This window comes from Neovison vison, chromosome 5, assembly GCF_020171115.1.
Source record: "Neovison vison isolate M4711 chromosome 5, ASM_NN_V1, whole genome shotgun sequence".
NCBI classification, from domain to species: domain Eukaryota; kingdom Metazoa; phylum Chordata; class Mammalia; order Carnivora; family Mustelidae; genus Neogale; species Neogale vison.
In genome coordinates this window covers 46,247,600-46,263,958 of record NC_058095.1, presented here as the reverse complement: position 1 = coordinate 46,263,958, position 16,359 = coordinate 46,247,600, and the positions used below count along the sequence as shown (strand labels likewise).

The 16,359-nt window shown below is 50.9% G+C and overlaps 1 protein-coding gene across 2 annotated transcripts; it reads right to left on the bottom strand.

Moving 5' to 3' along the window:
• Window positions 1-1,861: 1,861 nt before the first annotated feature.
• On the bottom strand, window positions 1,862-13,045 carry PHB (prohibitin). Of its 2 annotated transcripts, none has more exons than XM_044248741.1 (7): window positions 12,974-13,045; window positions 11,618-11,732; window positions 9,626-9,787; window positions 6,900-7,042; window positions 6,624-6,740; window positions 4,291-4,386; window positions 1,862-2,962 (listed from the first exon to the last, which is right to left on the bottom strand). In XM_044248741.1, the coding sequence occupies exons 2-7, from the start codon at window positions 11,703-11,705 to the stop codon at window positions 2,750-2,752; spliced, it is 819 nt and encodes a 272-aa protein (XP_044104676.1). In that variant the 5' UTR covers window positions 11,706-11,732; window positions 12,974-13,045; the 3' UTR covers window positions 1,862-2,749. The 2 variants fall into 2 exon arrangements, with proteins under 2 accessions (XP_044104676.1, XP_044104675.1); XM_044248740.1 differs by lacking the exon at window positions 12,974-13,045 and adding an exon at window positions 12,806-12,955.
• Between the last annotated feature and the right edge of the window lie 3,314 nt (window positions 13,046-16,359).

Sequence of the window (16,359 nt, the reverse complement as noted above, 5' to 3'; positions counted from 1 at the left end):
TGGGCTGCTTAGCTCACAATTATTGGTGGATGTCAAAGGTCAAGGGGGAAAAAAAAGAAAAAAAAGGTTAAGGAGACGTTCTAATGGCACGTCCCCCCTGCCCATCGCTGAAATGGCCTATTAGAATAGCACTTGCTAAATGAGGATTTGACTACTATTCCATTGCCTCTTCCTGTCTTTCGGATCAACCCACCTGGGCATGCCCACAATGCAACTCCTCCTCCCTTGGTCCACACTGGCAGAGTTTGTGTCAAACTAGCAGAAGGAAGGAAAAGACAACCCTTTGAGAATTCTTCTCTCCCCTGCCTATCCAGGGTCCACTGCCGCCTTAGTAAGCAAGGACCTCTCAGTGCCAGAACAAGGAGGCAATTCAGCCTGACCCAAGGAGAGAGGGAGGACAGCACTCCCTAACTCTGGCCCTTCCCTGGCTGGGACAGGACATGGCTTTTGATCCAAGGCCCAGAGAATCCCGAGCTGATAAAGGCCCATTGTGGCAGCTTCTGGAGAAACCCAGAGGCCATCAGGGGGCTCCCGGACTAAGGAGCCAGTTAACATCACTGGAGCATTTGTGGAAAGAATGACTTGGCGGAAATCAAGGCAGAATGAGGCCCCTGGGCTGCCAGCGGCCTCCTCCGTCCACAGACCAAACCAGCAGGAACCTGTCTGCAGCTAGAAGAGCTGGCCTGGAGGCAGAGGGGACCCACAAGCTGTGGAGGGCTCCCCTGCAGACACCTGGAGGAAGAAACCCAATCTCCCACCAAATGCAAGAAACACAACTGCTCTTTTTATAAAGTGCCTGGAGGTGGTGGGGAGGGTCTGCCGCCCTGCCCCTTGCTGCCCTCTCCCCCATCCCCCAAAAGGGGCATCCACAGCAATAAATAGCAGGAAAGGAGGAAGCCTTTCTGGAAGCTATTTAGAAATTTGGCTCTCTGCTCGGGGTTGTGACCTGCTTAGAGGGCAGGTACCTCATTTGCAGGCCTCACTACTCTTACAGCAAGAAGCAAGTAGGAAGAGACACCCGGAGACAAAGGGTGCCAGGGCAGGTGAGGGAGTTGGGCCAGACAAGGGTTCACGGGTGTCAAGCCGGACCAGGCTTTGGGGAGAGGGTTAGCTAGGCCCATTGCACTTTCAGAGTGTTCCGGGGAAATGGGAAGGGACTGGACCCCCACTCGAAAGCCCTGGGAGGGGAGCAGGTGCAGGGATGACCACTGACTACTGACCGCCGGCCCCCTCCCCCACCCCAGGGAGAGGGAATGTGAATTCGGGTCAGAGACCCGGCTGCAGAGTCCTCTTAAAGACCGCTGTCCTCGGCCAGGTGGGGAACCCAGGGATTAAACTGAGCGCAGGGTTAAAGCCGTCCACTGAGTGCTCGCTGCACTGTGGTTTCTGTCTTGCTCCTGGAAGGATTTTCGGTGGGAGACTGGTCCATTTCTCAGTGGTGGGTCTGCTTTCCCTCCCCATCATCCAAAATGCACCAAGTTCGCCCCCTCAAATGCCAAGTCATTTCTAAAATAAGGCAAAACAGAGTAAGCCATATAAACCCACCACAGACACCTGAAGCCATTTATGGAACATCGAACTCGTGGGCACTGAACTGCATGTGTACCCTGTGCCGCTTGCCCCTTCCTGCGAGGGGGAAGGCACAGTGGTCCCAAAAGCCACACACAGTGGAAATTCATTTCAGGCTGGAGAGGATCTAGAACACAGCACAAAGCTAGATTTTCTAAAACCAAAGCATTCTCTGCCTTGCTGGAGATTGTCCCAGCTGGCGATGCAAACATGTGCACGTGGAAACTGCTATCTAGCTCTGTTCTGAGCCCACGGCTCCCACAAACAAAAAAGCAAACCCGTAAGACTGAGCTAGAAGGTTCTGGGTGTCATTTATTGACTGCAGTTTACACACATTTGTTTTCTTCCCGTGACCATTTCCTTCCGAGCACACAGAGCCTCCTGGAAGCGCGGTCTCTGAACGGGGAGCCAGGAACGCAGGACGCACACGTCTTTGGCAGGCGTGTTCAGACTCGGCAGGATGCGATCCTTCAAGCTGGAATTCCGTTGGGTGTTCTGAGACTCCAAGGTTGGGGGTGGAGAGGAAGTCTTCAACAGGACTCACGTCTCTGTCCAGGCCTGCTCGCTCGCTCTCCAAGTCCATCCTGGCGGCCAGCCCCTCGTTGGGGAGTGTGTCAGGGCCACCCACCTTCCCAAGGGCAGAGTCTCCGGTCTGTGCCCTGCTGTTCACACCTGCTTCCACTGGCCCCGCGGTTAAAGAGAATCAGCCTTCTGGTAAGAGACAGATGACTTCCTCTCTGACCCTGCCCGTCAGCTCTTCAGCTGGGTCTGTGGAGAAACCGCTGGGAAACATGGAGACCTGTGCTCTCCGTACAGCTGCGTGTGCCAACTTCCTCACATCTCGCCTAAAGGACAGACTGGTGGCTCCCAGTGCTCCCGGCCCACGACACCGCAGCCCAGCCGATCTCCTGCCGACCACTGCCGGTGCCTAGGTCCGAGCGCCAGCAGGCCCCAGGCTGCGTAGGCACTTGGCAACTTGGGGGAGGGAGGTGGATCAAAAAGTGGATGGAAATGGGAAGAATGAAAAAGCTTTTCATCTGATAATTAGAGATCTGAAGTGATTTCACTTTTATTTCCTTCACTTTAAGCCAATCATGAAATTTCACAGTGATTTCTGGGGCGGGGGCAGAGGGACGGCGGTGCGGAGAGTGCTCAGGGCTGGGCCCCGGGTGGCCGGGCCTCACTGGGGCAGCTGCAGGAGCACGGACTGCCCAGCTGGCAGGTAGGTGATGTTCCGGGAGCGTGAGAGCTGGTAGGCGATGTCCTCTGCGGCCTCCAGCTTGCGCAGCTCGATGAGGCCGTCGCCTGCAGTGGCGAGCGAGTTGGCAATCAGCTCGGCGGCCTTGGAGTCGCCCTCGGCGGAGATAATGGCCGCCTTCTTCTGCTGCTCAGCCTAAGACAGTGGAGGTGGGGGGAGACCAAGATCACACTTTAGGGTGCTGCCTGCCATCCAGCAGCCTGGAGAGACCAGGCTACACGCCCTCATTGGCTCCCGCAGGAACTCTGGGAATCTACCTTCATCTCCACCAGACAGGCTCAACAAACACTATCCACCCAACCCTCCTCTCTCCTGCAGCACACTGCCCACTTTTCTTCGTCCTGGTGACACATCTCTGTCGGCTGCGTAACTGTCTTATTTCAAAGTCCTTGTTAACGTTAACAGCAATCCTGCCCAGCCGCCTTACTCTGAGCTAGGAGAATCCAAACCAAGGAAAACAGGAGAGAGAGAAAAGGTAGAAGCCAACCTCAGGCTCGCCTGTCCCTCCTGTCCCAAGTCCAGGAGACATTCCTCTAACACACCTAAGGAAACAGCAGCTGAGCAGGAGCTGCAGGCACATGGGACGCCCCACCCGTGAGCTGCCCCTGGGCTAAGCTGGTTCCTGACTAGGAACCCAGGTGACAGAATGAGATCTCTAGGCTCTCCCTGCCCGCATCAACAGGATGATCTCCTTATGTGTGATGCACAACTCAGTCATGGGAGGAAGGTAACAACAAATGTTAACTGAGCATCTACTAAGTATTCCCAAGTAAGATCTTTGACATGTTCTAGGCTCTGGAGATGGCGGGCGGGGGGATGTGGAGGAAGCAAGGAAGTCCCAGCCCACAAAGAGTTTACCTTCCCTAAAATTAAATGTTGGCCACCCATATATCGCTCTTTTCTGTGCTTCAGAGGACCAAGGGTTCTTGGATGAGAACTAACTCAAGAAAAATCAGCAGTGGGATGAGGGAACAACAAAAAATAACACTTTTGCAAAGACCAGAAGACCAGGCTGCTGTGCAAATACAGCGTGTCTCAGCACGCTCCACCACATCTGGATGGATTTAGGGCTTGAAAAAACCCAGTGACGATAGTGCATCTGGCACAACGTTTGATCCTTTTTGCTGTCAGCTTTCACTGCGTGACCATGGTTAAAAATGACTTTGCAGGGAAGCTGAAAATATTCCAGGAGAAAACATTTTTATTTGCAGGAGAGTGTTTTTGATCTTAGGGAAGTGGAAGAAAAATGACCCTTCAGTGATTTCGGAACATAACTCCACATATCCCTGACTAGCCCCCGAAGACTCTGGAACCAATTGCAGGAGGACGGTTCCTTCAATCCCCTTCCGATGATCCCGGAAGGACAGATGACAGATGATGAATTTCCAGGCCACCCAGCAAACAGGGAGGCTGAGCACAGGAGAGAGGGGAGAGAGGCTCCTGCCATCTGGTTGAACGCTCACCTTTTCCACCACAAATCTGGCCCTTTCTGCTTCCTGCTGAGCCACCTGTTTGGCTTCCACCGCTTCTGTGAACTCCTTCCCGAAGGTCAGATGCGTCTAAGGGGAGAGAGCGCGCGCGAGATGAGGCTGTGTAATTGCTCCGGCAGCGCCGCCGTGAGGCCCCCTGACCCCCCGGCCTCGGGAAGGAAGAGGCTGGGAATGGCTCTAGCAGCTGGAGGCCTCTGGAGGCCAGAACACCCTTCCACCTCCACATCCGTGTCCAGACTGAGCTCACACCCCAGAAGCCTGGGCTGCCTCCACAGTGCCTGCATGTCACTCTGTCGCCTGCAGCATGGAGCGCTCAGGCAGAAAATGGCCCATGGGCCCCAGAAGGTACCTGCTCAACTGACTACCTCCCCAGGGGAAGAGACTGTGGGTTCTCGGACCCCCACCTCCAACTAGGGCTCATCCAAGATCCTTTGATGGCTTGTTCTGAGCCCCCGGAGAGGCCAGATGGAAAACTGAGCCCCTGAGAGGGAAGGATACAGCTGGTTCTCAGGGATTCAAGGGCGTGATGTTCTCTGCTTATGGCTTAACCAGTCCACTCCCTTCTCACGGCAGCCCCGCCGCGAAACAGGAAGAGGACACGGGACGGTGGAACGCAAATCATGGTATTATTCCCCATGTGTGAGTGCTTCTGGTAAAGGGTTTAAGAGAGAAGGCAGGGAAAGCTATTGCTTAGGGTGAGGGTTTACAACTCTGACTACCCACAGACCTTCCCCACTGACACGTTATCACTGAGACTTGGCTGAGGTGATGGTGTGCAGTGACAGCGGAAATGGGACAGAACTCAACTCCTGATGCCTGGTATAGAGCAACTTACTCCTTTATCCAACTTTACATTAAAAAGGAAAAAATGCAGGGAAGGGTGGCACTGGTTTTGCTATCAAAATCTATTTGCCTCCTCTCCTCCCCGACCCTCCCAAACTCGGCTTCAGAAAAAAAACAACATAAGCAGCCCCAAACTTCTCCTCAGGAGTCAATCCTAGTCCCACTGTCTTCCACAACTTTTAACACGCCTCGCTCTTAAACTGCAGCTGTTGTAGCTCGCCTGTTCCATTTCTGGACTCGGGTTCAAAGTCTGGGGAGGAAAATATAGTCCTGAGAAATGAAAAATGAGATGCGTAATTATGGAATAAAGTTTCTTTCTCAAAAGGCCAGGTGAGGGCAGCAAATTCCCCATGAAATCTAATTTTCTTCTCACACCTCTTAGATACGGTTTCTTGCGGTCAGCCCACATTTCCCCAGAATGGAGTATGTGGTTAAAGCTTAGTGAAATGCCAAGCTTCTCCTCAGGTTTTTACTTAGGGTTTTCTCACAGCCGAGGTGTTCGGGTTCACAGCCTGAGGAACTGCTCTCCCAGGAGGAGCTGAGCGGCTGCAGCCTGGCCTCCTGCCAGTAGAGGGAGCCCGGAGGCCCTTCTGCCACCCGTGACTGCTGCAAGGTGGACCTGGGTGGGCTTTGGGTGTCTGGGTGCCGTGGAGCGCGGCTGTTTAAACAGCTGCACAGATGTTGGGGGGGAAATGGTGCCTTTCCCCGGTGATGCACAGGAGAGCGAACAGGAAACACTCTACCTTGCTACCCAAACAAATCACTCCAAGTGATTTTTCCCAGAAAATCTAGAAACACGACCCCTTCCCCTCCCTCCTTGATGTGAAACGCTATCCTGCCTGTACTGCGTTCTGTCTGAGTTACGGCATTCAATGTCCTATAAATACACACACTATACAGTCTCCGGAGGCTACCTCACACCTCAGAGATGTCCCTTGCCCCCCCACACCAGGCGTTGGGGAGCAGAACCACTCATTCACACTCTATTACCTTTCACCGGGGGTTCCCAGAACTCACTTCACTGAGCTTCAGACCCTAAGTGTCAGGAAATTCCCGAAGGTCAGGCTGGAGGTCTGCACTGGGGACAAAGACTCTCTGAGCCCTCTCTAGCCTCATCAGGTGATTTCTTCCTACGTCAGACGGGACTAGCCAAGACCCTGCTTCCTAAGGAGCTCCGGGGAACACTCACAGCATTGGGAAGGTGGAAAATCTAGTGCTTAGGGACCCTAGGTCAGGTAGGGCTGAAGTCAGAAGAAAAATGGGTGTGGTAGAGGAGAGCAAAAGAAGCCTCATCTGAAAACAAAGCCAAGAAGACTTGCCTCAGAGTCAAGAAGGTTCTGCATTTTCGAGCCTCACATCTAGGGAAGTGAAAGGAAGCACCAAGAGCATCCACCCAGAAATGGAGCCAAGCCCCCGAACAAGAACTGCAGCCCCTTTTCCCACAGGCTCCCCGCAGAGATTACCAAGGACACGTCGTCCAGGATGAGCCCGAAGGTTGCTGCTCGCTCCGTAAGGTCATCGCTCACCTGCCTGGATACCAGCTCTCTCTGAGTGATCAGTTCGCCAGCATCAAAGCGAGCCTGGTTCCAAAGGAGGGCAGAGGAGCTGGTCAGGATGACGAGGAAGCAGAGAGACCAGGAGAACTACTGGCCACGTCCCACCACACCCAGTGCCACTCTCCTCCTGCCCTCTCGCCATCTTTTGGGGGCCGGGCTCCAGGCCGCAGCCCCGTCACTCACCACAACAGACTTGAGGATCTCCGTGGTGATGGATGGCAGCACGCGCTCATCGTAGTCCTCCCCAATGCTGGTGAAGATGCGGGGAAGCTGGCTGGCAACGGGCCGGAAGAGGATGCGCAGGGTGATGTTGACGTTCTGTAAATCTGAGGGTGGGGGAGGACGCTGGTGTTACAAATAACCACCACAGTGGCCTTCTAGAGGACCTCTCCTACCCTCAATCTGCTGTGACTTGTATGTAAAGTTGCTGCTGTTAAGATCCTAGAGGGTAGGAGCCCTGGGCATAGCTTCCTCGGTATAGAACCCAGCCGAGCAGCAGAGCTGGGAATTCCTAAAGGCTTGTGGGGACAAGAGCTTTCCTTAAGTACCCAATGCCCTCTGATAGACGCAGTCCGGCTTCCGTGTCTGAGAGCTAGCTACCACGTGGTGTTTGAAACAGCAAATGTTCTAAGAAAACAGGCCAATGGCAAGAATTTTCTGGTGAAGACTTTCCAAGGCCCCTGTCAGGAGGATGCCTTGGAGGTCATCACAGGTCCAGCGGAAACAGTCCACTCTGGCTGGACCAGCCATCCGAAGGCCTGGGCTGCTGTCCTATCTTGCTGTTTACTAATGATGTGACCTCAGTGAACCTCAACCGATCTCGGCCTATTTCCGTGCCTGTCAGAATGGGGGTGATTCCATCTGCCTTCCTGGAACGTCTCGGGGAAGTGAAGGAGGACCGTGTCAAATGCGCAATAGCTAAAAGGGGCCATCAGATTCTTCTGGAGCCTGCCTCTCATGACTTGGCCCAGGCAAAGGAGCGGAGGGCACATGACAGGAGTTACAACCTCCCCCGCATGAGCCAGGCCTGCCTGAGGCTGAAGCGCGGACAGTGTGCTTGCAGTTGTCCATGACAGAGACCAAGTGCCTACGGGCTAGTCCCGAATCAGGCAGCAGAGAAGCAGGAAATGCAGACCTGCTAGTTCCCGATCTCTGGAACCGCCTACCAACAGTTCTGAAGATAAGTAAGTAACATATCCTTTTTTTTTTTTTTAAAGATTTTATTTATTTATTTGTCATAGAGAGAGAAACGAGAGCAAGCACAGGCAGACAGAGTGGCAGGCAGAGGCAGAGGGAGAAGCAGGCAGAGGCAGAGGGAGAAGCAGGCTCCCTGCCAAGCAAGGAGCCCGATGCGGGACTCGATCCCAGGACGCTGGGATCATGACCTGAGCCGAAGGTAGCCGCTTGACCAACTGCGCCACCCAGGCGTCCCAGTAACGTATCCTTATAAGGGCTGTACAACGGCAGAGAAAGCACCGCTAAAAAGGGGGAAAGCTTAGAACTACGCTCCTAAGTTAAAATTTTATTTTTCTCGATTAACCCCACCCCACCTTTGAGCTCCTGTGGGAGGACAGCCAGACCCTTGACCGGGCGGGTTGCTCAACGCTGGCTTACCCCTCCCCGCCTCTGCCTGAGCCGCAGAGCAGTCCCAGCCCAAATCCAGTTCCTCCCAAGTGCCTGCGCAGCTACCCGTGGGGCTGGTCATTCTCTTCTCTGCTCCCCTCCGCCGCACACCCTTGACTCTAGGACTCTCCGCGCTCACTCTAACTGCCCATTCATGTCTACGGCCCTAGGGGGACTGAGCTCCCTGAGGCCCCTACTTCAGTGATCTTTGAACCGCCCTCCTACCCTGCAACCCAACACAAAACCTGTACGGTCTCAGTAAGCACACATCTGTCGGGGAACAGCCCTGAAGGCATCAAATGTTCCCGAGATAATAAACCAACATCCACACGACCCTCGCCTCTTGCAGCGCAGTCACTGCTGGGCCACCGCCTGCTATGTGCACTTTTTTCTGCACGCTGGTAGGAGAACGGTGATGGCAGTTCGTTCTGGGCTCCCTGGCAATCCAGTGACACGTCAGCCAAGGGACTGCTCTCAGGGACTCAGGCCACTGCCTATGAGATAACAGCGCAAGGGGCCCTAGGGTGGTGCAGTCCTGTGAGCGACTTGATTTCGGCTCAGGTCATGATCTCAGGGTCCTGGGATGGAGCGCTGGCTTGGGATCCATGCTGGGCATGGAGCCTGTTTAAGATTCTCTCTCTCCCTCTCTTTAAAAAAAAAAAAAAAAAAAAAAAAAGCTGTAAGTGACAGTGGGAGGCCAGCACTGCTGGCAACAGAGGCCTCAGAGAACAAGGCAAAGGGTAAGTGGGCTATGAAGGCGCACAGAAGGGCTGCAGCCCGGTTACACAGTCACTGCGGGGAACGCGAAACGGGAAGGGACGACCGAGGGAGCAAAGGCACTTTTAGATTTAAAACTGGAGCACTGGGGCACCTGGGTGGCTCAGTGGGATAAAGCCTCTCCTTCGGCTCAGGTCATAGTCTTGGGGTCCTGGGATTAAGCCCCACATCAGACTCTGCTCAGCGGGGAGCCTGTTTCCCCTCTTTCTCTGTCTGCCTCTCTGCCTACTTGTGATCTATGTCTGCCAAATAAATAAATAAAATCTTTAAAAAAAGAAAAAAATAAAACTGGAGCACTACACAACTTTTGAAACAGACCTTTGTGTATTTCTCTAAATCCGTACAGCTGTCTGTGTGTCCGTCTTGGGTACATATTTCTACGAATCTACGTTAAAATTCTCCAGGAAAAATATGCAAGGAATTCTTATTAGGGGAGGGTCAGCTTCCTCAGAATCCTATGGCAACCCTCCCACATACCCTCCTTTATGTGGCCCACAGGCAAGACTCACCTTTGCTACCGGTGATCACTGGCACATTACGTGGTCGAGAGCGGCAATCAAAGATAATAGGCTTCTGTACCCAGGGGATGAGAAAGTGAGTCCCTTCTCCTACCACAATGTCCTGGACTCCACGGAACCGGTCAAAGATGACAGCTCTGTGCCCAGCATCCACTAGGAATGAAGGATAATGACAAGTCGGCAAAATCTCTTCAGGGGCACCTGGGTCGCTCAGTTATTAAGCATCTGCCTTCGGCTCAGGTCATGATCCCAGGGTCCTGGGATTAAGTCTTGATCGGGCTCCCTGCTCAGCAGATAGTCTGCTTCTCCCTCTACTGTTCCCCCACTGCTTGTGATCTCTCTCTCTCAAATAAATAAATTCTTGGGAGGGGGGTTGGGAGAAGGGGGGTAGGGTTATGGACATTGGGGAGGGTATGTGCTTTTGGGTAAATTGGAAGGGGTGGTGAACCATGAGAGACTATGGACTCTGAAAAACAATCTGAGGGGTTTGAAGTGGCGGGGGGGTGGGAGGTTGGGGTACCAGGTGGTGGGTATTATAGAGGGCACGGCTTGCAAGGAGCACTGGGTGTGGTGAAAAAATAATGAATACTGTTTTTCTGAAAATAAATAAATTGGAAAAAAAAATATTGTCAAATAAATAAATTCTTAAAAAAAAAAAAGAAAAGAAAACTAAAAATTCCTTCACCTTTTAACCAAAAGGCTATCTGAAAGTACCTTGGTGCTTTCTGGTATTAAGTCTCCCCTCTCCTGCTCTGTCTTCCCACATTTGTGGGCCCTAGCAGCTTCTAAACAGCCACAGAACTCAGCAGTCCCCTCCCATTCTAGGGTCTTCCCAAGGACTCTGGTAAGAGGAGCTGTTCTTCAGCATCCTTTCTCTTTGAAACAACTTGATGCTGATTTTCTGATTAACTATCCCGTCCCCCAACACATGTTCAGGAAATCACCTCCCAAAACTTCTTCCTAAAACTCACCCAGGTCTTCACTGTTACTACATTCCATCCTAGTTCCAATTTAAGCCAGTGTTCCCAGAAGCAGCGCCCTGACTGTGGAAATCCTAAAATTTGGAAGGTCCCGCTCTTTCCAAGAACTTGGTTTCTCTCAGGTTTTAAAGGTTAACAGAGCTGTTCTTTTGATTCAAAAGGAAATCAGTGCCAGTGATTACGGTCTAGTTGTGCGGAGTGGCTAAAAGATCAGAGCACAGAGCTGTGCTGTTTAAACCAAGTAAGCTTTTCTTGTCAGGGGCTCTCTGTCTCTGCCTTACTGGACTTTAGAGTTGCTCCAAATATGTTCGCTCTCAATGCAATCCTCCTCTTGCCAGTCACACATGAGGTAGGTCCATTTATTGCTGCTTTCCAACCATGAGAGCCAGAGACTACCAGAGTTGGAAGATAAACCAGTTCAGTCCTACCGCTCAATCAGAGAAGCAGCTGAGACCTCCGGAGGGGGAAATAGCTTGCCTAAGGTCACACAAGAAAGTTGGAAGGAAAGTCAGCTTAAGCCACTGCCACGCTGTTAAAAGCTGGGCAATGCACCTTGAAGATATTTTGTCTGGAATGACCCACGTGCAGCAGAGCAAAAGCTCCTGCTTGGGTAAAGGCACCAGAGCTAAAGCCCTTGCTGAGTTACTCCACACGGAGGCAGAAGGGAACAGATGAGCTCTCCTCCGCAGCTAGCCAGTGAGATCCCTGACACAAGGGAAGTTGCGGCTTCCCTTCAAACCAACAAGAGCAACTGGGAATGTTTCATTAAGAAGCAGGCTGGGAGGCTCTTTGGGAAGAAAGGCTCTAAGAGAACCTATGGCTACAAGGAAGGACAGCGGCCCGACTGACAAGGCAACCATATGGTATGGGATGGCAGCAGGTGACCCTTTTGGTCACAAACACATTCACGGACAGCGGCTGCCACCAGGAGTGTCGCATGGGCTGTGCAAACCAATGGGAATCCTCCAGCAAAGGGCAGTGACCCACTGCTCCAGTGCCTCACCATTATACAAGGCAGAGTTCACTACTCCTCCTGCAACAGCTAAGGCCAGACCAAACTTGCCGATGGACTCAAACACCTTGGCAGCCATGTCTCCTTCGGCTGGACCCACTCACACCTATGGGAATAAAAACAAAACAAAACAAAACAACTCGATCCCAAAATTCAAAGAGAAAGCCCTCTCTGAGACAACATATTCACTTCTCACGCTGGCTATTTCTTTCCCCACTTGTGAGAGCTCTAAATCATGCAATGAAGGACCCCCTAATAAGTAACTTTACAGCTTGGAAAAGTGTAGTATCGATTCTTCTGCTTTTCAAAATTTTCCACTTCTTTCTTCTTTTTCTACAACTAAGGAAAAGGGGTCTGGGGCACTTGATTCAGTAACGGGAATGAGGCATATCTCTGGATATCCACAGAGAACTCCGCACCACACTAAACCACCCTTCCATTTGCTGGACAAGCAGGCCCCCAAGAGGAAGGCTGTGTGGTTGGTTCTGGACAATTCTGGTTTGGGAAAGTAACTCAAAGAATGCACTACATGGTGATTTCAACAGCAAAAATAACACTAACAGCTAGCTTTTATTCCAGGAGGCAATCCTCTAAGGGTAATTACTTAATCCTCACACCAACCCCTAAGAAGCAGGTTCTTACAGGGGAGGAAACTGAGGCACACAGCAAGGTTACAAGAGGAGCCAAAGACCACACAGCCATTCCATGGTGGAACCAGGATTAGAACCTGGAAGTCCAAGTCTAGCAGGAACGACTCCTCACCGGAGCGGTTCTCCACCATCAGCTATTAAGAATAACCAGTTATTATGGAAGCAGGAGGTGGGCGACATCCTGGGACCAAGATATCAGAAGAACCAACGGGGAAAACAGACTCTCTCCACAGCTGCACTACAAAGGAGAACCCTGGAAGAGGTGGGAGGGCGGGGCTGAGGCGGGGGGCGGCGGCAGCACCCCTAACCTAACTTGAATCTACTCCCGCACTGAACTTTTTAGTGCCCCGCCCCAGCGTCGTCTCCCCTTGAAATCTTCCCTTCTTCCCTCCCAGACCCGAGGCTTCCGTGATCTCTCCCGGTGCACTTCAGCGTTCCTTACCCGAGGCCGGGGCACACAGTCCGGACCCCTCAATCTTTCCATTTCCAATAGCTTCTGGATTATTCCTCACCCCGCCCCCATACACACCTTCCTTACTCGAAGCGACCCCAGGCTCGTCCCGGGCTCACCGCCTCTCCCCACTCCGACGCGAGGCAGACCAACGCACACACCCCACCCGCCCAAATTGCGAATGGGAACACAGAAGGGATCTGCAGAGACGCCGGACGTCGGTCCGAACCTTCCCTCGATTCTCACCTGCTTCCACTCTGACCTCCACATGAATTCCCCAGCCACACATACCACGCATGCGCTGGGCAGCTCCCTCTCTTCCCCGCCCCCTTCCAAGATTCGAGCCTCCGATTGGTGAGAAGAAGCGCTGTGCATTCTGGGAAGGGTGGCTTGTGGCTTTATCCTTGCTCGCGGCTCTTCGCAAATGAACTACAATTCCCCAAAAGCCATTCAGTGACTGGCCCGCGCTGAAAAGCCTTTCCTCTTTGGTGGGAACTGACGAAGGGTTGTCGCAAAGCCTATTGGGGGTTGTAGTGCCTTGGGCTTAAATACACGTGCGGGTGCTGAATAGGTGTTGGACCCTGACAGGAGGTGGGCCATAGGGCTTCCGTAAAGAGTGGCTGGTGGTGGCAGGGATGGGCCGGGCCAAGATTACGGCTGATGAAGGGAGATAGGTGGGCACCCTGGAGAAAGTTGTGGGGAGGTAACTGGTGGGCTGAGAGACCTTGAGAGCAGCAGATAGGGCCATCTTTCCAAAGCCCTGTCAGGAAATAGGAGTCCTGAGTCTTGCACATTGATTGCCAGAGCCAGAAAGAATCTTAGAAACCATCTGGACTAGAAAAAGAGGGCTAGAGAGGGGAAGGGATTCATTCACGCTCATGCACCAATTGCGCAATTTCTCTGGGCTTAGAGTCTGTGTCCCCTGGACATGCACGCGCACACACAAACTTATTCGGAAGAGTGGCAAGAATAATACAAAGAACTCCTTTTAATACAAATATCTCCTTTACTCAAATACGTCTATGGCTAACATTTTGCTCCATATGCTTTATCATTTGTTTTCTCCCTCTCTCATCCCATCTTCTCACTCTGTATTTTTCTAAGAATAGGGGCATCCTCTTATATAACTTAAGTTTATCCCCTGCATTCCAATTTTATCCACTGACCCAATAATGAACTTTATAGCAATCTCCACACACTCCCACCCCCATACAGGATGCAGTCTAATATTAGGTTCTGTATTTATTTCTCATGTCTCTTTAATCTCCTTTAATCTGAAAATTGTCCTCAGCCTTCCTTGTATTACATTAAAACAAACAAAAGGCGTATTTCTCATTTTGCTTTTGTCTGATGTTTCTTCATGATTCCATACAGGTTTTGCGTTTTTAACTGGAATACTACCTAAGTGGTGTATGGACACTTAATTTTAACAAAACTAGATCCATTTCTGGATTCTAGTAGGACTGGATTTTTGCAGCTTCTTTTTCCTGCTTTTCCTCTCTTCTCTGCCCCTTTCTTTGGCTCCACTTGGTGCAATCAAATGACCAGAGATAGCCACAGAGGCATCCTTCCGATGGTATGAGTCTGCCCTAACCAACCACAGTTTTTTCCTCTGACTTCCAGAATGCAAGCTCTATGATAGCTGAAGGTTTAGCCAGCTGTCTTCAATGCTTCATCCCCAGAACATGCAACAGTGCTTGGTATCTGGAGGGTCACTGTCTTGGAGAGAAACCTGCCACTGGATGAGCACTCAAGCCCATGAAGCTTCTGACCAACTCTTCTGTGCTTGAATTCTTGGGATATTAGTGAGATGAAGGAACAGAAGGCAAGCTGAAGACAAAGCAGAAGCGGACACCCCACAACCTCCCTGCCACCTCCACTCCTGGGTTGACATGTGTGACATTCTTCCAGGAATCACTGGACTGTCTTAATGTTAATGCCTTGCTGGAGGGGAAAACAGCCTTAACTTGACAATGGCAAGGCCACAAGTATCTAATAGGTCCTCTTTAGTATATGGAAGTTCTTTTGAAACCTCCCTTTTTCCTTACCTCCCCCAATATTTATATATATATAAATAACCAGCCACGCCTCACAACCCCAGGGCAGCTCTCTCTGCCCACGGTTGCTGTTCTGTCCTTTAATAACCCACCATTTTGCACCAAAAACGCCTCAAGAATTCTTTCTTGGTCTTAGGCTCCCAACCTCACCTATATTCCAAAACCACATCATTAGTTAGAACAAAGTCTAAGTTGCTGTGTTAAGGAGTCACCCCCCCCAAATACAGTGAGTGGACTAAAGAAGATAGAAGTTAATTTCTCTTTGCTCCATGGGCCATTCATGGGCCTAGTTTCCTTTCATCTCATGGGTTGGCCATCCCCTAAAAGATTGTCTGGCCATCTGTATTGCAGCCTTCAGGAAGGGAAAACAGGAAATTTAGGACAGTAGTTTTGTTGTGAAGCAAACAAGCCAGAAGAAGCACCTATAAATTCTATTCTATTTTATTGATGAAAACTTAGTTATGTGACCTCATCTAGTCACAAAAGGGACTGGAAAATGTATTCTTTAGCTGGGCAGCCAAGAAGACAGGAAGAAAGGATTTGAGGGCTAACCAGCAGTTCTGAGTACCTTACTCTCAAAAAGAACATTCAGAATGTGACATAAGTCCAAATTTGAGAAAAGCCATAACATGAGAGAGAAAATCCAGACACAAACAGTTAAGAAAAACAAAACAAAAGCTGTACAAAGAAAATAGTTGGCAGAATCATAGACAAAGCAAGGAGCATGAAAATGCTAAACAACATAACCCTAGAAGAGAAGGATCCAACTACCCACGAACCTAGAACAAGATGCTATTAAGTAAGATAGGTAGAGATGAAAGGCTGAATGTTTTCCCCCTCAGAGTCAAGAACAAGGCAAAGCTGCCCACTCTCACCATTTCTAACCAACATTAGGAGGTCTTAGCCAGTATAAAAGCCTACAATAGACAAGAAAAATAAATAGGAAACTTTCTGCGTGGGCACTGAGGCCAGAGGGCCATGTGAAGCCCCATTGCCAGGCAGGCAATGCTGGGTGGCAATGTCCGCAGGCCACCCACTGGGCTCTTTGAGGTACAACACCAGCCTATGAAGTGAAGGTGAATGAAGGTCATCTTGATGCTTTCCAGAAACATTTCAGAAGACAGCTGTGATCAAACCAGGAGGAACACGGCTGCATGTAACAAGCGAATACCAGTGGTTACGAGCCAATGAATGTTCAAGTCCCCACCTATTGTGATTAAAAATTCTTCACTGCAAACCCCCCCCCAAAAAAAAACAAAAAAAACTTTATTGCCTCAAAAGCTTGCAGCTGGAAGGAAAAATGAAGAATTGGTCAAGAAGACCTGAACTGAAGCAGATGATGAAAATGAACATTTTATTTAACATTGGTCACCTCACAGTTTAAGTTATGTAGGAAAACACATGTTTGAATACTTCTAATGGCTGGGCAGTAAAGTCTGTTATCTTTTTTAAGCTTTTATTTTATTTATTTATTTTTTAAAGATTTATTTATTTGACATAGAGACAGAGAGAGAGGGAACACAAGCAGAGGGAGGGGCAGAGGGAGAGGGAGAAGCAGGCTCCCCGCTGAGCAAG